At 37.9% G+C, this 27,645-nt stretch overlaps 1 protein-coding gene across 6 annotated transcripts in view; it reads right to left on the reverse strand.

Moving 5' to 3' along the window:
* Positions 1–26,927, reverse strand: part of matr3l1.2 (matrin 3-like 1.2) — a 28,471-nt gene extending 1,544 nt beyond the window's left edge. Inside the window, exons 1-20 of one of the 6 annotated variants that reach the window (XM_030146229.1) lie at positions 26,811–26,927; positions 23,910–24,882; positions 22,452–22,513; positions 22,312–22,350; positions 20,354–20,451; positions 19,069–19,118; positions 18,728–18,844; positions 17,044–17,169; positions 16,785–16,961; positions 15,153–15,277; positions 12,182–12,536; positions 11,185–11,358; positions 10,978–11,065; positions 10,836–10,852; positions 10,622–10,744; positions 7,449–7,808; positions 5,304–5,434; positions 3,344–3,875; positions 2,170–2,305; positions 497–612 (exon numbers count right to left, since the gene is read on the reverse strand). In XM_030146229.1, coding sequence (XP_030002089.1) covers positions 497–612; positions 2,170–2,305; positions 3,344–3,875; positions 5,304–5,434; positions 7,449–7,808; positions 10,622–10,744; positions 10,836–10,852; positions 10,978–11,065; positions 11,185–11,358; positions 12,182–12,536; positions 15,153–15,277; positions 16,785–16,961; positions 17,044–17,169; positions 18,728–18,844; positions 19,069–19,118; positions 20,354–20,451; positions 22,312–22,350; positions 22,452–22,513; positions 23,910–24,713 — 3,630 coding nt within the window. In that variant the 5' untranslated portion in view covers positions 24,714–24,882; positions 26,811–26,927. The other 5 variants (XM_030146228.1, XM_030146233.1, XM_030146232.1 and 2 more) reach the window with 5 other exon arrangements.
* Positions 26,928–27,645: the final 718 nt, after the last annotated feature.

Raw genomic sequence — 27,645 nt, forward strand, 5'->3', positions numbered from 1 at the left:
TATCAATCGAATATTGAATGTCTATATTGTGCACATAGTGTATAGTTTGTATGTAAATGTTGTCTAGAGCAGTTCATTCAAACTCATTTTCTAACGGGTTAACCCGGTTTATTTCAGTGTTGTCCAGACAGATGTCTACTTTTGAATAATAGTAAATCTGCTGTTCCTCGGTGCCATCGAGCTGTCCAAACCTGGACTCTCCACTTAGATTTCTACTGACGGATATTATTTCTACAATAGAAGGAATGCACTGATGACTGTTTACTAGCGTTTTCTTGAGTCCTTGAATTTCTCTTGGAAGATCAAAGTTAATCTGAATAATTACTCTGTTCAACAGTTGAAGAGCTGGAATTCTTTGTTGTTGTTTTTTTAACTGTGTGTACTATTGTGTCTTGATCTAATGTTGGGCTGAGTTCTGGTCCGAACATAATAAACTGGTGATGAATCAGGTTGTGATTGGTTTGTCGTGTGTCGTCGTCATCGTGCGTTTCCTCACCTGCAGTTTGTCGTAGTGCATCTGGCTGCTGCAGTGCGTTACCTTGGCCGTGTCTTCGTTGGAGTAAAACAGGAAGCAGACGCGGCAGTAATAACCCATCTTCACATGTTCCGCACCTGCACGAACACACAAACCCCATGTAACGCACGTCTAGAGCTGCTCGGTGTTGTTTATACAAAACAGTGTTTTAACAACTGAAAAAGTAAAATGATTAAAGCAGCGTATGATGTTCGTCACCAATTTTTCCCCAGATCTGTAAAACCTGAGTCATAGCCTGAGTATCGTGAATCCATTAGCCTTTCAGTGAATATGCAGCTGAATCACTTCTAAGTGTACTAACACAAGCAGTCTGTTTACATACCAAACTGAAACGTCACTCGAGCATTTTTGGAAATTTTGTTGCCAAGTGCATTGTGGGAATGGGAATTTCCATGCAGCCGCAGTATGACCGCAGCAGCAGCAAACACAGAAACGGCTTCATTTCTGCTGCGTGGAATTCCAAAAATGTCTGAGTGACGGTTTGGTTTCGGTTTGGTATGTAAACAAAACGGACTGCTGGTGATGGAGGACACTGTGAAGTTCACCGTGAGGGAAGTGATTCCGGTGCGTAGTCACAAAAAGACTAACGGATTCGTGATACTAAGGCTGTGACTCAGGTTTTACAGATTTGATGAGAAATTGGTGACGAACATCTTACGCTGCTTTAATTTAGAATTTTAAAGATAATTGTAAAGTAGATTAAACTGAATTACTGCCCCTTGTGGGTAGTTCAGTCAAACATTATTCTGCCCAAGTCTTAACTTTCAATCTAATCGCACTTAATTTGACAAACAGTCTTCAAGAAATCAATTGGACAAATTTTCTGAGTTATAATTTTGAAAAAATGGAAGAAAAAAATAAAATCAAATTGAAATTCAGTTATAGTTGCCGCTGTATCTCCTAGTGCTAAAGAAAATGTGTCAGATTTGAAAAGAATCAGGTGAATAATCTTGGAAAAATCGGCTGGACAAAAATCTCAGACGGCTGGAATTCCTAGTGTTACTGGATACAAGGGCTGTGTATTGGCAAGAATCTGGTGATATGATACAAATCACAATACTACGATCATGATACGATATATCATGACACTGTTAAAAAAGCAATTTTTGTTTCTTTTTTTTTTAATGATTATTTCCTTGAAGAATTGGATTACACCAGAAATACGCAAATACTAAACATTTTTACTTGATCACAACAGGATCTGATGCTGTATCACAAAATTTTCCGACTTAAATTCTGTTTTGCAGACATTACAGATTAAGATCCTGTTCAAATGTTCATATTCTATTTGTTCATAACTAACATCATTTTTGTGCGATCCCAACAAAGGAACTAACATTATTTAATAAAACAGTGTTAAATAATAATAAATAAAATATAAACAAAAACAAAAATGAACCTCCACCACATCTGCAAGTGAATAAATACTTAAGAATGTCGATACAGTACTTTTTAATATCGATACAGTATTGTAAAATGAAATATTGCGATATTTTCTTACACCCCTTCTATATACTGTACTATAGTTACAGCCCCGCCTTTTGGGTGGCCGGGGCTATAATAAACCATACTGGTCACTGTTTTGTCATGCATGTGGACTGATCTGAACCGTGGTGTGTTTGTGGGTTTGTTACCGATGGGGGTGTTGGGGTCGTAGGGAGGCAGCGGCAGAGAGGCCACGCTGGGTTTGGGTTCGGGTTCATCCACCGGGGGGGCTTCAGTCTGTCCGTTCTGATTGGACAAAGACTCTAACTCCTCCTCCAACTTCTGCTGCACAAACAAACACCATGTATCAGATGCAAACAGACGGACTGTGGACGTTAAACAGCTGCTGTTAAGGCTGAAGGCCCATGGGATCAAACTTAGAGAAAAGAAATACATGAATGGCATCAATGGAGAGACTTTTTTTTTTTTTTTTTTTTTAAATTGTACCATCATTTACACATTTCTTTGTCAATTTGATTTTACAAGTCATGAACGTCTACATTTTGGCCCAGACTAAAGTTTTGTGTCCAACAGCTCAATGGATTTCTACTGCACAGACTTTGTTCTGATGTTCTCTTTCTGCTGTTGCCCCTTCTTTGAAGAGAAAAATCATATAAAAGGTAATGGATAATGTATGCACTGTAATTCCACTTATTTGTAAGTACTGTTACATCGCTCAAAAAAGATTAAAAAAAAACAAAAAAAACAGCTCAATGAACTGCATTTCTGTGCATGACACACATTAAAAACACAAAAACGGTCACTGCCTTATGATGTTTCACCTCAATCCTTAAGAGTGAGGTGAAAAAAGTATTAGTTTATTGTTGCTATGGAGATGTCTTCAGACTTGATGATGTCACCACCATGACTTTCAGGTTAATTACTTACACTACAGACAAAAAGTAAAGGATATTTTTAATTTTTTTTTCAAGTTGGGATTCTTGCACGGCGCTTTTAACCATTTTTTGTGTATGAATTTAAACACTTTTTTTTAAATGACCAGACAGTTTTATTTACAAATGGCAAAAATGACACAAAAAAAAAGAGAAATATCTTAACTTTTTGTTTGTAGTTTATGTCCGACCACTGACTGCAACACATTGTTTTCACACTAAGGTCCCCTGGGGCAGAACTTCAGCTCTATTGTTTGTTTGTTTTTTTTGGTGGAAAACCAGTACAAAAGCCCAACTAATCCTTTCAGACCTTCATGAACGTCACATCATCACCTCCTCTGACTCTTTTAACTCTTTAGAACTAGGATCACATATTGGGTGGATTTGGACTCAGAATCGGTAAAATGACACTTGTCTGTCAAACTCTTACTGTTATGATTTGTTCTAGGCTGCTCTGCTGCTCCTCTGAGGCGTCTTCGTTCTTCTCCTCTTCGTTACCAGCATCAGCCTTCTCCTCCTCCTCCTCCATTATCTCTTGCTCCTGTTCTTGTTCCTTCTCTGATTGTTCCTCTCTCTCCTCTGGCTTATTCTCCTTTTCCTTCACCGCCACCTCTTCCTCTTCTTGTGAATTCTCCTCTTCCTGCCCTCGTTTCTCCTCTGCTTTCTCCTCGGTTTTCTCCTCTGCTTTCTCCTCGGTTTTCTCCTCTGCTTTCTCCTCGGTTTTCTCCTCTGGTTTCCCCTCTGTCTTCTCCTCTGGTTTCCCCTCTGTCTTCTCCTCTGGTTTCCCCTCTGTCTTCTCCTCTGGTTTCTCCTCTGTCTTCTCTAGTTTCTCCTCTGCTTTCTCCTCATCTTTTGGTTTCTTGGCCGGAGGAGCTTCAGGATGTTTGGAGGATCGAGGAGGCGTGCTGCTCTTTTCTCTCTTTCCAGATTTCTTGTCGTCAGATGTGCTCACACAACGATGTCTGAAAGAACAGTTAAAGATGACCATAAATGTCCGATAACAGAGTAATCAGCTAATTGTAATAATCAGATCTGACGCGTTTACATGAACTTCAGAAATGCAATAATTGAAAACCCTGGTTTAGATGTTTCGGTCCATTGTCTGATACCTTTCGTAGTACGTACGTACATAGTGGGGCGAAGTCAAGGGAAGGTTAACATCTGATCAAAAAAATTTAATTACAATAATCCACACCAAATTTATATTTTACTTATATTTTCAGGAAAATGTATTTTGTAATGAGAAAACATTTGTGAAAAAAAAAATTTGAGGAGTTTTATGAGTGTGAATATTTGGAAAGTGACAGTTTTGGGCTGTCATTCTGGGTTCATTTTATAAACTCTCCGAAATAAACTAAATTTATTCCAAATACATTGATATTTGACTATTATATTATTTATGTCATATTCTAAACAGTGTTTAAAATTAAGAAATCCATATATCTATGCAAAATACATTTGAATATAATGTTAATATTATTTATGTGATAAATATTGTAAAAAAAAAAATGTATATGATACTGATAACTAAATAAAAAAAATGTTTCATTTGATATTTACTTTTGTTGTCCATCCGTGACGCTGCCATTTGTCTAAACTCTTGCTATTTAGAGATGATTAAATAGATTTTTCCTCTAATTATTTGGTTGTAAAATAGAGGGTTTAAGGCATACACTGAGTACATTTGAGGATGAAAATGTCAGAGGAACTTCACTTTGGAGAACTTTGTAATTCTTGCAAAAAATAGATGTGAATTTTTTGTCCATCTGTGACGCAGTAGTTTTTGATATTTTTCATTTACAAATATTCAAAACTAAATTTTGCCCTTTGAGAATGTTTAAGATGGCACTTAGACCTTTACAATTATGTGGAACATTTGTCTTTAACTTGTTCTGAATCAAAAAGTAGTGGGCGGTCCATCTGTGACGCCCTTGACCTCGCCCAGTGATGATAAAATCAAACTTCTGTTATTGTCTTCTGTGCACATAACTTCCATTTTCTATGATTTTAATCGTGTTTACACATTCGCAAATGTAAAATACTTAAAATAAAATCAGATGAACCTGTACACACATGCAGGAAGACATTGGAAAATTGGCGAAAAATCCAGGTGTGTTAATCTGATTTCTCAGTCAGATTACTGCTGTTATCTGATCAGATTATACAGTTTTCATGGTCACTTGAATAATCTGATAACTCCGTAAATCGGATAACGATCGCAGTATTAGCGTTCATTGCGTAAACTGGCTCAGTGATAGTTCCATCAGATCTACAAGTTATTTGATCCTGTTTTAAAAATCGATGGATTGATGAAAAAAAAAAAAAACACATTCTGACAGCACATACATTCTCTCGATCTAAAATGAAACGACTCGATGTGAGCTACTGACCCGTATTTGAGCTGTTTGTACTTCCTGCTGACGTAGACCGTCAGACGTTTGCCGTTGAACTTCGGCGGTTCGGTTTTGTAATGTTCAGCGAGTCTCTCTGCGTCCTCTGCTTTCTCCATCTCGATGAAACACTGACAAACATATGAACCAGCAGTGGTTAATCTGTGCACAGTCAGCGTTTTGTTTTGAATTAGTTATTAGAAAAGGGAACGAAAATGTAAATAGACATTCAGAGTAATTAATATTAAATAGCACTAAATACGACAAAAGTATGTGGACTTGTGGAATTCAGGTGTTTCTTTTCTAATGGGTCTGGAATACAAAACAATAATGACAAATGCCATAATATAGTTGTAAATTTGGATAACTATCATTGCATTGGTTAGTTTGCTTTAAATTTTTATCTCTGTGTCTCTGTATTTTTGTCCATATAGTTTAGAAACATCAATATTTCCCTAAAGTTTAATGGTGGATTTTTCTTCCTCGCCGTGATGTGAAGAAAGTAGATGGTTAGTTTTGGTAAAAAATTATTATTTACAATCAGAGCATGAAAAATGTTTTATAAATTTAGTGGTAGAACATTTAATATCATAGTCATGGATGAGAAAAAAATCAATGTTGAGAGAAATTAAGTAAAAATCCTCTCTGAGGGATTTTAAACCAATTTAAACCAAACTACCCAACACAGTAGGGGTGTAACGGTACAGAAACATTTCGGTTTGGTATGTTTTTGGTATACTGAAGGAGACCAGTGCAGGGGGTGGGTGGGGTGAAGTCATTTGTGCATTAACAGGCACCCGCATTTTTGTATTTTTGAATGTTCAGTGTTCGTTTATGGCAAACGCTGTAATTTACTGAGTGTTTGTGAACGCCTCACAGTATTCCCTGACGTATTGTGAATGTGACCTCACAGTAACACCGCAGCAGAGGCTCCGTGAAGGAGAAGAGGAGCAGGTTCACTTGATTTTGACAACTTGACTTAAAAAAATAAATCTCTTTTTGTTATAAAGGAACCCACAAACTCTTTTGAGCCAAAAAGCTGCAACAAACCAAAAACTGAAAATGAAACTAACATGCTTCGAACAGCCGACCCAGCTTCTGTGCCTGTGTTATACTGTCTATTGTCATGTTTTGGGGTTTTTTGAGAATTCGCCACTGCTGAATGTATATAAAGGAAACCCTGCACATGGCTTCTGCTTGTGTCCTCCGTGGTGTTTGCGTTCTTCACATAGGCTACACCAGTGTTTTTCAACCTTGGGGTCAGGACCACACATGGGATCGCCTGGAATTCAAATGGAGTTACCTGAAATTTCTAGTAATTGATAAAAAAAAAAAAAAAAAAAAATTTAAACAAACGTACTAATAAATATCATATGGTGAGTTGACAGAGACAATCCCAATCCATAAAAGACATGACAAACTGAGTGTGAAACTGCAGCACTGTGGTTCTGTTTATCTGTCAAATGTTCATCGTGGTCAGTTTCAGATGCTGCAGCTCTTTCATAATTCATAGTTTGAGTTATTGTTCGTTCAGTATTAATTGTCAGCCTTGAAAATCCAAGCTGGACTGACTGTACATATCCTGACCAAGGAAAATCAAATTCTGACTTCGTGCAGTAATCTACACCTGGATTTACTGCCTCCGTCCATAATAATATATATTATATAGACTAAAATTAACGTTTATTTGCAACATAGTATAGCAAACTATTACATGATCAAAAACAAATTAATTTTAGCAGAAAAAATGTCTCCCTTCTGAATGTCTGGGGTCACTAGAAATTTGTGATGTTAAAATGGGGTCACAAGCCAAAAAAAGCTGGGAACCACTGAACTACACGTATTTATTCGGTACAGCTCAGTATTGTATCGAAGGCCCCGAAATGAAACAGTTCTGTACAAACGAGTGCACCATTACACCCTTGAAATGCAGTAATATTTATCCCCATATAAAACTATATTATGACATTTGTCATTATTGTTTTGTATCCCAGACCCGTTAGAAAAGAAACACTTGAATTCAACGTGTCCACATACTTTTGTCCATATAGTGTAAGTGTGGTGATGTCTGTAATTAAAAACTACACATTTCCTTTAGGACAAATTCAAACAATATTCCTGAAGTGCAGTGTAGAATGTTCCTACCTCTCTCTTGAGCCGGTGCAGGAAGTATTTCCGGACTTTTCCGAACGGCATGGCTAGTTTGAGGATGTCGTCGTCGGAGTATTTGATGTTGGGGATCTGGCCGATGTAGACCACCCGGCTGGTACCGCACTGACGGATCAAACCAACACAAATATGAAGGAGGGCTGAAGAAGACGCAGAGGTAGAAAAAAGAATGAGATGAAGACGGAGGAGGAAGGGGACGGGGCTCACCTGGATGGTCGGGTAGGTCATGGAGTGACTGACTCTGACTGCTCGACCGCAAACCGACGGCAACACGTTCCCGCTGTAGAACTTCGCCATCGTACGAGCTTCTTCTTCTGTGGCGAACTGAAAGTAGGCCTGATGGAGAGGACGAACAATACGGATTCATATAAACCAGATCAAAACAAGCAGGACTAAAAACTGAAAAAGTCTACGCCATTCTGATCATTTTAGGGAAGGCAAGGCAAGTTTATTTGTATAGCACATTTCAGCAACAAGGCAATTCAAGGTGCTTCACACAGGACATTGAAATAAAAAGAAACACATTGAAAACATTATAAAAGAAACATGTAAAAGGTGATTACAAAGAGCAAGTAAGAAAACAACACATAAAATCCAAAAAAATAAAAACACACAAATATTAAAGTAAGAGTTGCAGTGCAGAGTTTTAAAAGAGAATATAAAATTTAAAAAGCCAAAAGCCTTTTAGTCAAAGGCAGCAGTGAACAGGTGACTCTTTAACCTTGACTTAAAAGAACTCAGACTCTCAGCAGACCTGATATTTTCTGGTAGTTTGTTCCAGATATACGGAGCATAGAAACTGAACGCTGATTCTCCATGTTTAGAAGTACAATTAATACTGACCTCATGCACAATTTAAATACAATCAATTTTCCAACTAAAAAAGTCCAAATATCAGTTTTTAAGTGACATTTTCCTGCAGTACTGAGCCTTTACTCTGAAAACATGACACCTTTTTCCTGTGCTCCTTATATTATTAATATTATTAAGTAGAGCAGGGGTATCAAACTCACTTCAGTTCAGGTTCCATATTCAGCCCAGTGTGATCTCAAATGGACCCGACCCATAAAATAATAACCTATAAATAATAATCCAAACCTTTCTCTTTGTTTTAGTGGGAAAGTTGAATTACATCATAAAAATGTGAATAACCTGAACAACCGTGTACACTCTGAAATGTCTTTTTAAAAAATAAGTGCAATGTCAACAATATTATGTCTCAACTTATTATTAACACAGTGGATCTACAAGAGCAGAAAACATTTAGTGACAGGCTGAATATTGTTAAAAAATAAAAATAAAATTATGCTTATTTTTCTTTCTGGTTTCTCATTTCTTCCGGATATTCAGACAGGATAGTTAGGAAATGTAAATATACTCATTATGTAATTTTACTTTTTTCACATTAAACCAAGGAGAAAATTTGGGGTTGTCATTTATACAGGGTTCCTACAAGTTAAATTCAACACTTTTTAAAACAACTTAGAACAGAATTTAATGCCCATTTCTCAGACATACTGGTGAAAATTCATTACTCCTTGGTGGGTGTTGGTGGGAGTTCTCCGTACGCACAGGCCGTATGGTTGCAGTTAGTACTGATATGTGGCGACTACAGGAGTAAATGCAGCGTTCCTGTTTTTAACTTCATTTCCCATCATACAGTGTGGTACTAGGCTTCTGTGATTGTAAGGCAAATGTAATAATAATAAATTAATTATACATTTTATTTATAACGCACTTTTCATTCAGTGAATCTCAGAGGGCTACAGTAGAAAAGGACAGATCCCCCCAGAAAAACAAACATCAACAGCAGTTGTACTCCAAAATATGACTAATATCTCCGAAAATATTGACCCTATCAACTTGCTGAGATATTAAATGTGGAGATGGGACTACTCCTCACATGTAGGTACCAAATTGGCCAGATATAGATTTTACTTGATCTCACACTGAGTTGAATATGACCCCTGAACACCACTGACTGTTAATATTGTCTGTAGTCACTTTTCCATTGGACATCTGTGCAAAACTACCAATATTTACTAAATGTCGAGAAAACAGAAGTGTGTAATGTCGGTTTTTCCATTAAATCACAAATGCAATAATTTGTTTATTTATTATCGCGAGATGACACGAGAAGTCACTCCATAAACATGGTGACAAACGTAAATATGGTGTTGATTTACAGATATATTCATTATTATTATTATATATTCCCCCTCTATCTCGTACTAAACTAAAAAATGATGGGTTTCCTGGTGTGTCCACACATACCGCGACGTGTTTCTTCTTCTTCACTTGTTGTAATGTCCGTAAACATCCGGTTTTTTAATTCATGGTTTTTTCCGTTTTTTTCATTCAAAAGGTCTTTCCATTGTTGTTTTGCGTGATATACCATTTGCACTACGCCCAAAAAACCACCTCTTGCCAGCGCAAAAACTTTCAATAAAAAAAAAAGTTAAATTTGTACAATTTGAGGGTCAATGGAAAAGCGACTAGTGTCATTTTTGCACTTTGCAATTTCGTTCCACACCCACCAAATAGTCCAACCCAGCCCGGATTGGACCATTTGGTGGGCCGGTTTTGGCCCACGGGCCTTATATTTGACAGCCCTGAAGAAGAGGTTATTAAGGGATGTGGTCAAAAGTACAACGGTGGGATTGGACCTGGAAAAAATTAGGTATCCAGTCCACGGGTTGGAGGATAAATATGACAGAACCTGGTCACAGTTCATAACTCATATGAAGAGCCTGCCTTTTGCCTGACTTCTTGTTTTTATTTAATGTATTTATTTTTCTTTCTTTCTCACTCTTTGACTGGTGTCCTAGTCGTCTCAGTGCCTATACTCTAACTGCTGGGAGTTTTTTTTTTCTTATGCCAGAGGTCCAGAATGTTGGTGGTATGGCCGGAATGATCAACACAGATTGGTTTGAGTCTTTTTTTGTGTACTTGTGTATATTTCTTATTTTTTTTCTTTTGGTGTTTTGTTTGCTCATTTGATACGTGTGTGTTTATGTGGATGTATTAGTGGGGATGCCACTTGGAGGGGGCAAGTTCACAAATTTTGTAAGAAATGCCTCAATGATGTCAATGTTCTGGAAAAATGATAAAGTTGTTTAAAAAAAAAAAAGTACAACAGTGTTCAGTACCTCGGGTCGTAAGTCGAGCACCAAATGTCGCACCACTTTTCCGAACGGCTTGGCGAGTCCCAACAGCTCCGACATGAAGTTATAACCTCGTCTGAAGCCGACGACGTTCACCACCCTCATACCCTGACAGACGGAAAAGACACAAAACACAGATGGTTATTTATCTTAGCAAAAAAAGAACATCCCACTATCTGCAGATTAGAGGTGTACGTACCCCTTTCCTGGAGTTATCTGAAATATACAAAAGGAGAAAAGAAAAAAACTTTTCACTAAAATATTTCACTGAGCCTTAAAGACTCGACTGGTGTAGAAATAACTCAGCTCTTCATCATATGAAACGGATCAGATAAAAGTACCGATGGAGTCCGAGTCGTCGTGGGATTCATCTTCGTCTTCTGCAAGTTCATCCAGAGTCACAAAGTCCTCCATGTTCTCCAGGAAGTCCTGACACGGCACAAAAACCAACTACATTCACAAGAAATTCAGCAGCAATGTGTATGTACCATGATCAAATAAAAGAAGAAGTCAAATGTGATGAAAAACAGACTGATGTGAACACACACCAGGTCGTCAGGTTCGTCTCCCTCCATCGCCTCCTCCGTCTGCTCTGCGTTCTCTCCATCTTTAACTGAAGCTTCACTTTCCAACCGTTCTGGCTCCACCCCCGGTTTGGCATCCCCCTCAGCCCCACCCCCTTCTGCAGGCGTGTCCTCGGCGCCATCATCGCCCCCTGAAACCTGAGGACACGTGACATTGTTTTAGACACAACAGACATTCCACCAAACTGTATTCCAAGTACTTAAATACTGAAAATACATGAACATTCTGTAATAAAGAATCAGAATCACTTCATCTATTCTATTATTGTCCTTATTCTTAATCCTTAATCCCTTTATTTTTAATTGTATGGCTTTTTATGTTTTTTAATATATTCTGTATTTTATTATTTTATTTGGGCTTTATTTATTCTTCTGTACAGCACTGTTTTCTATTTTCTACAGTTCTATGTCTTTAAATCTATTCTGTATTTTATTCTTTTATTTTGGTTTCATTTATTCTTCTGTACAGCGCTCTGGTCCACTGCGGCTGTTTTAAAGTGCTTTACAAATAAAGTTGGATTGGATTATTCTCATTCAAATTAACCAGCGCCATTGAAATTATACATAAGAACGTAATTAGACATTTTGACCAAACAAATTTTAAAATATCATTTACTATCAATGTTTTTATTTTATTACGCAAATTTCGTATTCAAAAAGACAGATGTTTGAAAAAAGTTCCAAATTTTAAAATCCTCACGTGTGAATCCAATGTTTATTTTCATTCACTATCCCTAATAAATAAAAAAAGCAACAGAAACCATTAGAATGTAGCAGGAATTCTTAAAAGTGGAATGATTACAACCCCTTCCAATAATTGTGCTGTCGTTTTATTAGATTTTGATTGTACTGATTTTCTTAAAGTTGAAAAAAAAACAAAAAACTTGACATCCCTAAAAGCTTAATTGTATTTTTTATTTCGAATAATTTCTGCTGAGGCTTGTGTTCATTCCTTCCTCACCTTCTTCGACTCCCCTGCATCTGTTTTGGCGTCCACTCCCTCTGGCTCCGCCCCCTCTGTGTCTCCATTGGTCGTCATCTGCTCCTCCTCTCCTCCGTCCTCCCCTTCCATCACCCCACACACCTCCTCTTCCTCCTCCTCCTCCTCTTCCTCCTCTTCCTCTTCCTCCTCCTTCTCCTTGACTGCAGGTCTCTCCTCCTCCTCCCTCTTCCTGTCCTCTCTGGTTCTGGAGCTGGAGGAGGTTCTGGACGATGAATTTCTGGACGTGAAGCTGCTCCTGGATCCGGAGCTGAAGTTTCCTCCGTCGTTCCTCCGACCTCGACCGTCTCCGAAGCCTTCCTGTCTCCTGTTGATGCTGAGATGCAAACAGTAGAGACACAGATTAATCTGTAGACGTATCAGTAGAAGCACCTGAACGTCCACAAACAGATTAAAATGCCTGAATCGACTGCATTTCTAAGAGTTCCCTTCAGTGTCTCCGTGTAAAATCTGACTGGTTTATCCTCGTTTCATGAATTTCATTACAGACAAAATTCAGGGACGTAAACTGCACTAGTTAGAAGATTGGTATGAGATCATCTTACAAATACTCAAAATGCAAAAATTTACTTAATCTATCAGAAGCCATAAATTTTGGGACAAATGGATCAAGTTTTTATCCTGTAGCCACCCAGAATTTGTATCGCTTCTCTAAAAACGTCCTTTTTTTTAATGATCTCCCTGTATTTTTTCCTTGTTGTATGCTTTTCTGCATAAACATGTGCAATGTTTAAAGAACCTAGAGGTATTGTTAAACTATGATTTATTTTTTTTTCCATTTTATTTATAGAACTTTTCAACATTTATAGAACTTTTCATTTAACAAATATAACAGTTAGAATTTCAAGTAATGTGTTCATAATACAGAGATTGACACCGAACATTATCAACAAGAAATAAGCGAGAAATGCCAAAACTAAGCACCCAGTTCATATGTTCAGGTTTTTGTTTTTACACTTTTGTATGTATAAAATAAGAAATACAAAAAGGGCTCTAATAAATAACATATGTATGAATGGTAATGTTGAAGATACTTTGTCACCTTTTCCAATAAAAAAAAAAAAAAAAAAAAAAAAAAAAAAAGTACGTTACACCAGGAAAGGGAAAATTCCACCACTGAATTCATCATTTTACTGCTTCTAAAGTAGCATAATAAGAATTGTTTCAGTGAAATTAAACACATTTTGATGAATTCACATGATCTGAGTCTTAGGTTTTATTAAACATAATCTACAGCCCTAAAGGGAAAAATCTGAATTATCATAAATTAAATTCCAGGACATCACTTTTCCAGGTTTGGAAAATTAGATTTTAAAAATTCAGTGACTTTTCTAGGTTTACTTTGATGTTTCACCTTTTAGACAATTTATAATAAAGTCAAAAAGTGTAGATTTCTGATGTGTCATTTTTTCATGAGTTAAAAGGAAGTGATTAATTAATTGCCTGTTTGTGTTTTCCTTCTCCAAACATTCTTTATTATACCAACCTGTAAAAACACTGGTCTACAGTTTTTGGAAAAGATCTGCTTCAGACACAAAATCAAGTAAATCTTACATACTTTGAGAAGATAAATTGAAAACAAAAGACAAATGTTCTAGTTCGTCAATGTTTTACATTTGTTTGTGTTTCCATGTTAACCTTTAACCTTTACATAAACATGCAGTAATTTTATGTACATTTGTATAATAGATTCTAAAAAGCAAAAATGTCAAAAATATCAGTATCAGCTGATATTTGTTGGCATTGTCGTATCAGATACCATCGTGTCTTCACTGATGGCAGAGGTACATGTTTATTTTATGTTATGTCAAATTTTTTCATAAATTTCTATTAGAATCTTTTCATTCATATATAATGTGATAAGGGACTGAAAGACTTTAAATCAGTGTTTTTCAACCTTGGGGTCAGGATCCCACATGGGGTCGCCTGAAATTTCTAGTAATTGATAAAAATAAAAACTTAATAAAAATATATCATGAGTTGAGAGAGACAATCACAATACAATACATAAAAGACATGACCAAGGAAAATAAAACTCTCATTTTGAGCAGTATTCTCAACCTGGCTTTTCTGCCTCCATCCATAATAATATACATTACATAGCCTAAATGTTGTCTAAAATTAATGTTTATTTGAAACATAGTATAATAAACTATGACATGATCAAAAACAAATAAATTTTAGCAAAAAAAAAAAAAAAAAAAGTCTCCCTTTTGAATGTCTGGGGTCGCCAGAAATTTGTGATGTTAAAATGGGGTCACGGGCCAAAAAAGGTTGGGAACCACTGCTTTAAAATATTAAATACTTTTATATTTACAATGAAGATTTCTTTGTAAACTAGAAGCACTCGGAGAGCGCAGACCTCCGCCAAGGCTGATCAGTGGCCCCCCCCCCGTGGGCCCCCCCACCCCCAATCACCACCAAAAGTTAATCATTTCTTCCTTATCCCATTTCCAACAAACCCTGAAAATTTCATCAAAATCTGTCCATAACTTTTTGAGTTATGTTGCACACTAACGGACAGACAAACAAACAGACAGACAAACAAACCCTGGAAAAAACATAACCTCCTTGGCGGAGGTAATAAACAAGGAAACATCAGTATCGGCACTGGATAAACTATCATTTCATATATGTATACGTGGTATGGTATTGGCGTAGAATTTTCCAGTCAGTGCGTCCATAAATCTTACCCCAGAAGGAAACTGAGCAGTGAATGTGTTCTAATGATCAAACAGTGTTTAACTACAAGTCATAGTTTAATATTTTTCACTGAATAGAATTTCACGTTTTGACCTTTAAATTACAACCATTCAACACTTTTGACTTAATTTTCCTTCAGGACTGACCAGAATTGAGTAAAGTTTCACTACTTCGTGCTTCTAACCCGTCAACCCCCCGCCCACTCATCTGACCTGTCCTTCACACTCACTTCAGGGTCTTGTACTTGGCGCAGATGTTGAGGCGGATCTGTCGGCCTCTGATAGTGAGTGGGTTCATGCTGTAATATTTCACCAACATCTCTGCGTCCTGTGGCGTTCCGAGCTGAACAAATGCCTGCGAAAAGGCAGAACGGCACCCCAGCGCATTTACTCAAACAGCTTATACCCGGTCACATAGATAAGACAAGATAACAGATTCTATAATCAACATTAAGCTCATAATCTAAACCATGGCTGATTTGTTGTGGTGGATGACCTGCAACTATCAGTGTGTAACTCAGGTCTTAGTGGGAGTTGCCCAGTGAACTGATAGAAATTCAGTACCAGTATTATCAATATTAACATGGAAACTGTGCAACAATGGCATCTTATTTGTAGCAATGACACCTTTTTCTAATAGTTATGAGATCTGTTCTTATAATTATGTTTACTTTCATACAACAGTGATGCAAAAATAATTTTAACCAGAGCTAAAGTGGTTTATGCGATTTATGCAGAATAGAAGCAGAAATATGATTTTATAGCAGAGGATGCAAAAAATGTCAGTATTGTATAACAGACCAGTAAATAACATTAGATTAAAAATATGTAAAAAAAATAAAAAAATATTCTTGCAGAAATTCATGCCATTAACTGCAACACACACGATGACCAGCAAATCAAAAATAACAAGTGGTGCCAGGCATAATAAAACCCTGCCCCTAACAAGTATTGTAGCTTATTTTGGCATCGATCCAGCTGATGTCATGTCATCTATGTGTGTGCTGATGTCAGCATATCAACTGCCTCTATGTACCAAGTTTGAAGTAAACTGAAGCAAAAATGTTGTTTTTATAGATGTGGAAAATTTGTCCATTATAAGTAAATGGGAAAAAAATATTTAAAAAATTCATACAAAATTGAAACTATGACTTACTTTTTCCAAAATGCAACCACATTTATTCTGGGTCACTGGCGATCTATAAATCCAACTTGGTATTAATTCAACCAATAGTTTTGCTGCTACAGACATGTGAAATTTTGCACATTATAAGTAAATGGGGAAAAAAAAGATTCAGAAAATTCATTAAAAAATGTAACTTTGACCTACTTTTCCCAAAATGTAATGAGTTCTATTTCTGTGTGACTGGCAATCTATAAACCCAATGTGGCACGAATTCAATCAGTAGTTTAACAAACAAACAAACGGAACCAAAAACAATACCCGTTGCCTTCCCCTCTGGGGGGGGGGGGGGGGGGGGGAATAGGACCAATGGCCAATGACAATATTTAAGTTTTGAAATGAATCCAACCAGTAGTTTCACAGAACAAGATTGTTGAGATGTAGACACTGGTGACCTTGACTTTGACCCTTCAAGGTCACAGTACCAAATGAAAGTCCATATATGACTTCCTATCAGTGCTCAATAGTAACTATATTGATATCTTGAACCATTTCCATGTTATAAATCATCAAAATATGGTCCATTGTAAGTAAAAAAAAAAAAACAATTTCAAAAATTCATCAAAGACCTAAATTTCTAAAAACTGTGAACAAACTTTATAGCTACATATAAAATTTGAAATAAATCTGACCAGTAGTTTCATCAGAGAAGATGGGGTTAAAGTAGGGTCTCCATTACCTCTTTGTGTAAGAACAGGTGTTTCTCCACGGTCCCGAAGCGTCCGGCGACGGTCAGCAGCTCCTTCTTCGTCTCCTCGTCTCTGGGTAGGTTGGTGAAGAAGACCACCTGACTGCCGTGACCTTTGAAGTCTCTGACGGGTCTGTCCATCATCCTGTCAGACGAGCGATTCGCTTTCTGAAGGTGAAACACAAACCGGTTCAGACTCAGGTTCTGAACCCGGGTCTCACCTGCTGCTGAAGACTGTTCGGTCCGTTACCTCGATGACCATGAGCCTCTTGGACAGGTAGAAGGACACCGGTTTGCCGTACAGAGACGCCGGGTGCTGCTCGTAGTAGTTCACCACGTCCAGAGCTGCTTCATGAGTGTCCATCTCTAAGAAGGCCTGAAAAAGACGAAACCATCATGATCAGAATCAGAACGAAAGACGACAAAGTACTTTCACCGAGTCACTGAGAAAAGATATTATTGAACACTGTCAAAGACGGTGGGAGAAGATACTGGACCATCAGAGCGCAGACTACAGGACTGGAAAAGAGCTTCTACCCAAGAGCAACAATTACACTGAGCTCTGCATTAACCAACCACATGTAATAATCAACAATAATTAACAACATGCAATAATAAAAAAATCAACAATGTGTAAAAATCTAAAATCTTTTAACACTCTCCTTTTCTTCCCTCTCTTCCTTATCCGAAGTTGAACTATTTAATAATAATTATTCATTGTATTCTTACAGCAAGTGATTGAAAGAAAATCAAATCAACTAAAACCCAACACAAACACGTGGTTCCAGGCACAACAAACTAGAGCCCGACCGATATGGGATTTTTGGGGCCGATGCTGATACCGATACTGGGGGCTAAAAAAAAAGCTGATATCCAATATTGGCCGATAATCGATATATTGGCCGATATATGAAATAAGAACACTGATCTACACAGGATATAATAATCTTATATTAGATAATTGTGGACAGGTGGATAAACAGTTGCATAAATCTTTGTTTATCTCACAAATATAATTTACACAACTTTCAAATGCAAACTATGCAATCACAAAAATAATTAGAGCAAAAAATATGACTGAACACACACTATGTTTTCACTCACAAATTTTCATGTGTCACCTCACGGCACTACAACTTCTTATGTGGACTAAGGACTAAACTGAGCATGTGCAGAGTGAATTAGGTGAGTCCTAAGTTGTTCCTGATTGGAGCAACAGCAAGAGTTACAACTGACCTGTGTTACAACTGTCCCCAGTCTCCCCTACACGATTAACACCCAGGCCTGCTGGCAGAATGAAACTGTGAGGGAGACAGGAAGTGCACGGACATGGGTGTGTGTGTGGGGGTGAATAGTTCATAAGAATGGGGGCGGGGGGGGGGGTAGCTCCGTGATTATGTGATTGTGTAGGGGGGTACAGCGTCATTGTCCGAGCAGGAGTGAAAGTGAAACTAACTTGCTCCTCTTATTCTCCGGGCAGCGCACACACGCACACGCACACACACACACACACACAGAGGAGCAGCGAGCGACACAATCTCCGCGCAGCAAAAAAAGTTAATATATCGGCTACATATTGGCCGATGTTGATTAATTGGTGATACACCGATTAATCGGTCGGCCGGCCGAACCAAAGACAATACCCTTTGCCTCCCCTCCAGGGACGGGGTAAAAATCCTTTTGGCTAAAGGTCTGTTTTGTTCCATTAGTCTCTTTTTTTAATTCTATTAATACTATTTAACTGTTCTTTTTTCCAGACAAGCCTAAGGTGTCAGGCTGAGGAGACTGCAGATGGCAGTTAAAACATGTCGTGGTAAAACAAACTCCTGCACTTATTGTTTGCCTGAAAAAAGGACTGGTTTAATAGAATCCTACTGCTCTGGGTCACAGGTTCAGGACTCTGTTACAGCCCACCTCGTGGATCAGGGTCTCACCTTGTTCTTGAGAATCAGATGTTCCCTCAAGCGACCGAATGGCTCTGTGAAGGCGAACAGGGTCTTGTTGCTGAGCGGCTTCCTGTCGTATTTCACCACCACCACCCTGCTTCTCATCTGAACAATGAACATGTGGACATTATAACAGATCCATTCTCCTGTAGTTTATAGTATTATAACCTGTAGTAAAACACTTCAACAGTTATGTGGTTGTTTTCTCTTCATGTGATCTACCTTCTCCAACTATTCTACCCATTCTGTTGACCTCCTACATATGAATAATGAGCTGCTGTCTCTGATCTGGATTCCTGTTTTAGTTGAATTCCACGAGTCACACTGACCTTATTTTGTCCGTGCTGGTTCATCCCTGACATACCAGTAGCTCCTCCTCCTGAAACACAAACAATCATAGACCGGGATCCAACCTCATGTATAGATGCATCATGTCAGTGAGACGAGCACAGTTACATCAAGATTCATACACGTTTCGAGGTCAAATTCAAGCACTTTAAAGGTCATTTTCTAAATTTCACAGCACAGTGCCTTATCACTGGGTAAAATATAGATCTACAGGAATACAAATACTCATGACTTTTTTTTTTCTTCACTTTTTACCACAATGATGAACATCTAATTAGGGTTCCTACACATTTGAAATGTTAAAATTCCATACTTTTTCCAGACTCTAATTTCCAGATGTCTTGGTAAAAAAATTCCAACCAGCCAACCAGTCTTTATATTTGGGATTTATGAGTCAGTCAGAGAATTTCCATCTACCCATTATGAGTTCTGCCAATGATCACACAAGGCATGTTGAATAGCTCGCTCACTAACAGTGTGTGGATGTCACCTGTCCATCAAAGCAGCAGTGAAACTTAATGACACCTGGGTGGGCCTTAAAATGGGTTGGAGGAGGATAAGAGCAGAAGGCGGGGCATTCAATTTGTCAATCTGCCCAAATGTTTTCTGGGAAGCGTAGCCTACTGTATGTGCTCTCACTCAAACATTTTTGTTGCACTAGCAAACCCCTTAAAAAACAGATTAATCCATTTCTTTTTTAAAATATTCATAATTTAATGTTTTAGAAAATAACAGTCCTGGCAACATGAATATTTTTCCATACATTTGTTTCCATTTTCCATACTTTTCCAGACCTGGAAATGTATAAAATCAAATTCCATACTTTCCATACTAAGGTAGGAACCCTTTCTAATGTTTCATAACAGGAAAAGGTTTAGAAATTAAACAAGAACACAAAGTTTAATCCAAAAAAATGGAAGCCACTTGGCGTTCTTCAGACACACTCGCACTGAGCCAAAGATTAAGATAAAAATGTACCTAGAGTCGACCTAAGAACACGCAATAATTTTCGGTTTTGACATAAAGTTTTATTTTTCTAAATATAAGTAACTTTGACTTGCCATCTAACCTGGCAGAGCTAATATTACAAATAAATAAATCAGAGTTATAAGTGCAACTACTTAAACTACAATTCAAGCACTTTCCAGACCTTGAAAACACAACACTGAAATTCAAGCATTTTCAAGGATTTCAAGCACCTGTATAAACCCTGTTACATGTTAACACACATACAGATGCATCGGTGTGTCTGTCAGAGACTCTTACCCCAGCTGGACGACATCCCTCCTGATGCTGCAGCTGAAGACATGGGGGCCGGTCCCAGTAGTCCTGAAGACAGGTTAGGGGTGTCCAGGAGCCCCCTACTGGAAGAGAGCAGCTCATTGTCACTCATCAGATACCTTCAACATTAATATTTCAATAAATATAACGTGTTTATTGGCTTAAAATGACACAGAGGTAGCAGCCTACCGATCATCTGTGTCCCACGTTCACCTGGATCATGGTTTCAAAAAGCTTAAGGACTTCTAATAATCACATGATAGATACAGATTCATGTTTTGCTCATTTGATAAATACTGTTGTTTTTCTAAATTAATGTGATCTCCATTAGACCGGTAAATAATGCAGGACATAGAGACCATACAAATGAACTTTTTTAAGATTAAAAACTCTAAAATTTCCAAATTTGATTCAGTTCAAAACAGCACAACTAATATTTAAAGAAAGGAATAAATTACTTCCAAATAAAAGACAGAAATTGTTCTCAGAGAAAGAAGGGGGATAGAATCTAAAAGGGAAACTGAATTTACAAATGCACTGTGTCAGAACAACTGTAAAAAGGATGGTGTTTCAATCACAGGTTAAATTATGGAAGTCTACCAGATGAATTAAAGCAAAGTAAAAACATAAATCAGTTTAAGAATGAGGAACCGCGGTTTGATCCAGGATGGTGATGTCAGTGTCTGAAGAAGGAAATACAGCTGGTTTGTTTTGTTCTGTTCTCTATGGCTTGTTGTAACTTGTGCTCTTTTTCAGTAATTTAGTGGTTGACCTGCTCTTTTTTGTGGACTGGATATATTAGTCATGTAAAATCGCAGTAGGACAACATAAGCTCGGCTTCTTCCTCCTCCATTTCGGACATAAAGTGTTGTTGAGGAGCCACGGTGAGGTAGTTTTACATTGAAGGACTTTTTTTTTTTCCTTTTACTGTTTGGCTTGCTGCCTTGAACTTCACAAAAAAAAAAAGTTCTTACAATCCTTTATGGTAGTTCTTTTTCCAACAGCTAATATTCTCAAGACAATGAAGACACTTAATCTGAATGAGCAAAAATGATAGAAAACAATAACAATGTTCTGGGTGCTTCTATGAAACTGGTCGCTAAAAACAGGTCAGAGGGTCTAAAAATTCAAACCAGATGTAGACTAATGTTCTGAAGCAAGTTTGGAAGCACTTTGGGTCTATTTAAAAAATAAATACTTACTGAGATAAAAGAGAAACTATTTTTCAGATAAAACACATTTTTATATTATTTTGCATCATTTTTAATACAAATATCTGCATGTAACACGGTCAAAAAGACAAAAAAAAATACATGCTACTATTTTTTAAATATCTCTTTATTCTCTCACAGGTACATTTTAGGAATTGAACTAATTATGCAAGGCAGAGTGTTTCACAAAAATGACCACTGATGCAAAATCATTCACGATTTATTTGTGTTTAAATGAGCAGGTTCTGCGTGTAATGCAAGTGGACACGATAGGTTACACACAAAACCTGGAATGAAACTGAGATTCATGAAAAACCTGCAAGTCTGGATTAGAAAAACCACTAGGATCGACACATTTAACACAGTGTCTTTATTTATAGTGTATATAAGACCATTTCAAGCCATGTTTTCCAGATCAAATGCACTGACAACTTGGTAGCTTTTCATGTCTCAATTTTGGTCCTATTTTTGGCCCCGATATTTGATTAAAAATTCCTTAATTTTGGGATGGCTCAGAGCAAGAGTATAATTTTTTTGTATTTATCTGAGGTCATCATTAGGTACATCCTGGGGGAAAATATGTCTGAATTTCTCTTTTATTACTGTGTCTAAAAAGCTGGTAAAAGGCCAGGTACCAAAATATACCCAGTTTCATACAAGCACCCTTCTACATCATCCATTCTCTGAACAATTTTATGAAAACATGGTTACTGAACTGTGTTAGTGTCTTACCCTCTGCTCGAGTCCATGCCAGGGTCCCATTCAGGATACCTAAACACAACAGGGAGACATTAACCCTCAACAACGTGTCCAACAACCCTAAACCCCCTGTTGATCGTACAGTACAGGTATTGAGTATCTGAGTGACTCACATGTCGAGCAGCTGCCGTCTGTTCTCTGCATGTCGAAGTCCATTAGTGTGTTGGTTCCACTCCTACAGATACAAACAGACTTACATACCTGAACCATCTGCTTCTATCTGAATTCACCTGTGCTAAAGGAAGAGTTCACCTAAAACTAACACAAATACCAGGTCTTAGATTTTTAACATCTATAGGTTTTGGATTCTGTTTTACCCTTGAAGAAAAAGCAGGGGTGAAAGCAGGAAAAAGGAAGTCAATCGGCCATTATTACCTCCCATCTCCCAAAAACGTGACAATGTAAGAAGCATCTGATTCCATTAGAACCTGAATAATCCTTGAACTAAATATTTAAGTAAATGCCTAAATAATAGGGGTGGAAATCAGAGACCACTTGTTTAATTATGACACTTTCAGAAATTGTCATGTGACACAGAATTGCTAAATTGTGATACAGAGACTATCATGTTTAGAGTAAATAAATCCTAAAAACAGAAAAAAGCAGAAGTCCTGTACTGACTCGCTGCATTATGGATTTGCCAAAATGGTGCAAGTACGGAGTCTTAGCCTTGTATCCCTTTCACAAAAAATAAGAATTATGGGGGAATGTCAATTTTCATTAGCCCTAAAAATAGGTTCTTAGTATGTTTTATTTGGAAAAAGGTCAAATCCCAGAATATTAAATACATGTAAACGTTGTCAATGGATGCATCTTCCACCTATGAATCACTCCAACACTGAGTTAAACTGGTAAAGGAATCTGAATGGTTTAGTAAAAATATCCATTTGGCAGCATCATAATCCAATATATCACATAAACCCCCAGATATTACAGAATCCTGTGGGGATATTTTGTTCCACCCTTAAATAAATTCATCTTATAATGAACAAACTAACTGAAAAAGTCAAGATGGAAGCCAATTCTATTTTGAAGCGTTGTTTTCACTCGAAGTCATTAATTCCAGTTGAGAAGGCACAATGTGAGCACAGTTCTGCAGATACCGATTCACTGGACAACCTCTCATCTCTAACATGAAAGAATTTATCATTTAAATATCCAAAGAGATTTACCCAAACCCAAAGAAGGCGTAGACACGCTTTACTGTCTAATATCAGGCACTACTGTTGTCTTAGAAGAGGCTGCAGCTGCTAATACTCACTAGTATGAATCCAAACTCTTTATCAACTGATAATAAAAGATGACAAGAAGTGAATTTGTGGGTCGACTATTCCTTTAAAAGAAGTTTGATGACAGCTAAAGAGAACTCAGTTCAACAGGTCAAAGTTAGAGAACGTGAAGCCTCTGTGCATGCTGTAAGAAGACTTAATTAAATGATCAAACTGGATTTTGATTTTTGTTTTGAAGACCACCTGTCATGGACTGATGTGGACAGAGGACATGAGCTGAGGCGTCAACATGTTACATGTTAGTCGCAGAGGGACAGAGGAAGGAGGCTGGACGGTACTCACCATGGTGGAATGCACATCAAAGTCACAAAGAGAGCAGACATGGGGGAACATGGGGGGCATGACTCCCAAGAAGTCCTGGATTTTCCCCTGTGACGGCGAGCCCATCCTCCTCTGCATAAAGATGGAGTCAGAGTTCAGTGAGCCCATGCCGAGTCCGCCATACGAGTCACGGCGGGAAAGGTCAGAGTATGACCGGTCTCGGTTTCCTCCACCACCACCACCACCACCAAAACCTAAGCCGAAGCCCCGGCTGGAGGGGGAGTCCTGCATGGAAGTGAATCCAAAGTTTGCTGAGGCCTGGGCCCGGCCTGAACTCTGACCCAGAGAATCCCCTCCCATCCTCCCCATGTGTCCATCATCCCAGCTGTCCCCACCTCCTCGATATGCTGAGTCAGAGGACATGGACGGTGCACTGCGCCGCTCTTCAGCATCACCCTTGCGACTCTTGAGCTGCATGAGGAGATGCGGCAGCGTCTCCACGCTGATCTCGTCCTCAGGAATCTGAGCCAGAGCATCCAGGTCGGATGGAGACAACCCCAAGCTTGCAAAAAGCTTCATGGTGCTGCCAAGACTGCCACCTGTACCACCACTACGTCGAGACATTGGAGAGTTGCCCCTCTGCCCCTCCCTCCCTCCGCCGCCACCACTACCACCACCCATTCCCACACCTGAGGCCATACCCCCCATCTGTTGGCCAGAGCGCTGCTCGTTCATGCTGAAGTTCAAGGTCTCCGCGGCGGCGAGGAGCCCTCGGCCCACAGCGAAGCCTTTCTGCCCGCCGTCTGACTGTGACTTCTGAGACATGACGTGATGAGCTGGAGCTGCTGTCAGGCCTCACAGCGTCAGCACAGGTGAGTCAAGATAAAGAATGAAGCAGGCGTTGAGTGATTTAAGGACGTCAGTTTCTCTTGAAAAGACTCAAACAGGTGAAAGTGAAGGATCCTCCTCTTCTCTTCTGAATGTCTGATGTCTGCTGAAACACAGTGAGGTAGACACATCCTTCAAACGCTGCCTCACAAAAGGACAGAGGCCAGCGCACAGTTACAGGTGAATGAAAATGAAAGACACTGACTGCGATTCTTTAACAGTCACTGAGCAGGTTAAAGCTGGGAATTACAGAAAGAGAACATGACAGGGAATTAAAGAAGCCTAGAAGTGGAGACAGGGCAGAGGAGGACACAGGCCTTAGACTGATGGATCACAACTCAGAAAAAAAAGAGTGTAAAATATGCACTTTTTTTTTTTTTTTTTTTAAATATACAGACTATTAAAGGCTGGCAAATGCTCATCTGATAAAGAGGAGGGAAGAAAGAGCAACTGTGTCCAATAAAACGAAAGAAGGTGGAAAAAGCCAGAGCAGAAAAAACCCTAGCCCCCTGAGGGCTTTAACTGTGAAATACTCTATGAAGGGTGGACATCTGAAGATGCTTCAGTTAAAACCTGGTCCACAAGTTTTACAAAGAGAAATGAGGATAGTAAATGTGCTAAATAAACAAGAACAAAGAGTTTAAACTTCCTTAAAACACCACTCATACTGTTGTCTGTTACTGAGAACTTGTATATGATTTACAGATGTGTGTTGGATACAATATTGTTAGTTTTCTTGTTTTAACAGGAAATTTTTTTCCCTGCTAGTTTTAGTTTACCATAATGTCAAATGTGCTAAATTATGTTTTAAAGTTCCTGCACTGGTAAAATATTTCTATACATCTGGCTATCCTTCTTTGTTTGCTCTACTTCTTAGAACATACTGGCTAATATATGTGTGTGATTCTTAACAAAAAAATATCCGTTAGGGACAGGTACAACTTTAAATATCAACATCTATTAACAACCTGTGTGTAAACAAAAGTCCTAATTCTCCTTTCCAATCATCATCATCATCTCTGCCAAGGAGGTTATATCTTTACAGACAGTTGTCTGTTAGTATTGCATCCACAGATTTGGACAAATCAAACTAATTGGTTTGATACCTCTAATTTACCAAATATCTTACAATACACAGTACCACAGAAAAAAAAAAAATTGATGGTGACAATGGTGACAAAAGACAATTTTCCAAAAATCAGTACATCTGACTAATCTGTGAAAATATTTCTTTAATATTTAATTTTCAGATCTATTTGTTAAATAAATCTTTGAACTCCCATCCTCCAAAATATAAAATGAAATCATGAGGTAATCTGCTCAAATTTTAAATTAGGATCAATAAGTGCAAGTGCTTTGCAGTTGCATATGAGAACTGAACGGAACAGGAAATTGTTGTGAATAATTATAACTATGATGTCATTGTGGTGATGATTATGGTATGTTAATATTGTCTTTGTTGCTTTGGTTCTTGTCCATCTTTAGTTTGATTTGAACTTGTATCTTAACCCGAGCGGGACTATGCAAAGCAATACTGGCCTAAGAATGACCCTAGCTACACTAGATTAGGACTTGTATAGCGGATGACTGGCTGCTCCACTCTCCTTTCGGAAAGATCTGCAGGTAGATTCATATGGCTCTAATCTGATCCGCATGGTTTATGGGGCGTCATTATGGACAGCGAGCAGCTAAACGAAGTGTGTTTGATGAGATTTAACAGTATACACTTCCACAAACACAGTTCATACATTTGTCCATAGGACACCTGCTCCCGATATCTTCAGAATCTCTAAATGTGTAGTTACACATATAATGCTTTATCACAGAGGTTGCTCTGCAGACACATGGCTAACGCAGATTAGCATACAACGACCGGCTAACATTATATAGCTGAACTATCTACAATGTCCTACATGTAAATACTGCCCATTAATTAACTGGCATATTTTTTGTTTCGTACTTAAAAACTATGTGCGTTTATTCATGATAAATATAGTTAGTGAGCAGTGCAAACGTAAAGGTAAACTGTCTTACCTTAGTGCGTAGTCAGTTAGTAGTTAGCAACAATTACATAGTCTCTAGGTCCCATGAATCCTGTCGAACCGGAAGTACATATGAAATATCGCGATATTATGAGCATTCGCGTTCGGACTTTAACACACCCATATATGTCCAGTTGTATTGTGTGTGTGAGACAGATCTATACATATGTGTGTGTGTGTGTGTGTGTGTGTGTGTGTGTGTGTGTGTGTGTGTGTGTGTGTGTGTGTGTGTGTGTGTGTGTGTGTGTGTGTGTGTAAACATCCTCTCTATATACATATCTACATTTAGATATCTAGGCTGAATATATAAATACATGAGTAAATGAATGAATGATAAAAATAACCACTTAACCCTCGACGGGTTCATGTGTCATTCCAATCATACATTCAAGCCCCAAAAGCACAAACACATCATGTATTTGTAATGTGATTTATTTCAAACTACTTGAAAGAAATAATCAAAATGAACTAAAAATAAGTAGTGAATTTTTAAAAATTACTATAAGGACACATTCAAAAAGAAAAACAATATAATCAACAAAATAAACAAAAAGCAAAAATAAGAAGTGAAGAAAATATGCACACACACACACACACACACACACACACAAAACAACAACAACAACACAATCAACTAAAAGGAACCAAAACAAAGGACAAGAATCAACAAAAAAAGAGCAAAATATGAAATAAATAGACACAAAAATGGTCATGTCACAATCAGATATTGTCAGACTGTAGCAAGATATTTTCCCCATGACATACAAACTTATGTTACAACAAGAAACATATTTGGTTATACTTATAGCAATATAAATAGTTTTTTA

This window comes from Sphaeramia orbicularis, chromosome 10, assembly GCF_902148855.1.
Source record: "Sphaeramia orbicularis chromosome 10, fSphaOr1.1, whole genome shotgun sequence".
Taxonomy (NCBI): Eukaryota; Metazoa; Chordata; class Actinopteri; order Kurtiformes; family Apogonidae; genus Sphaeramia; species Sphaeramia orbicularis.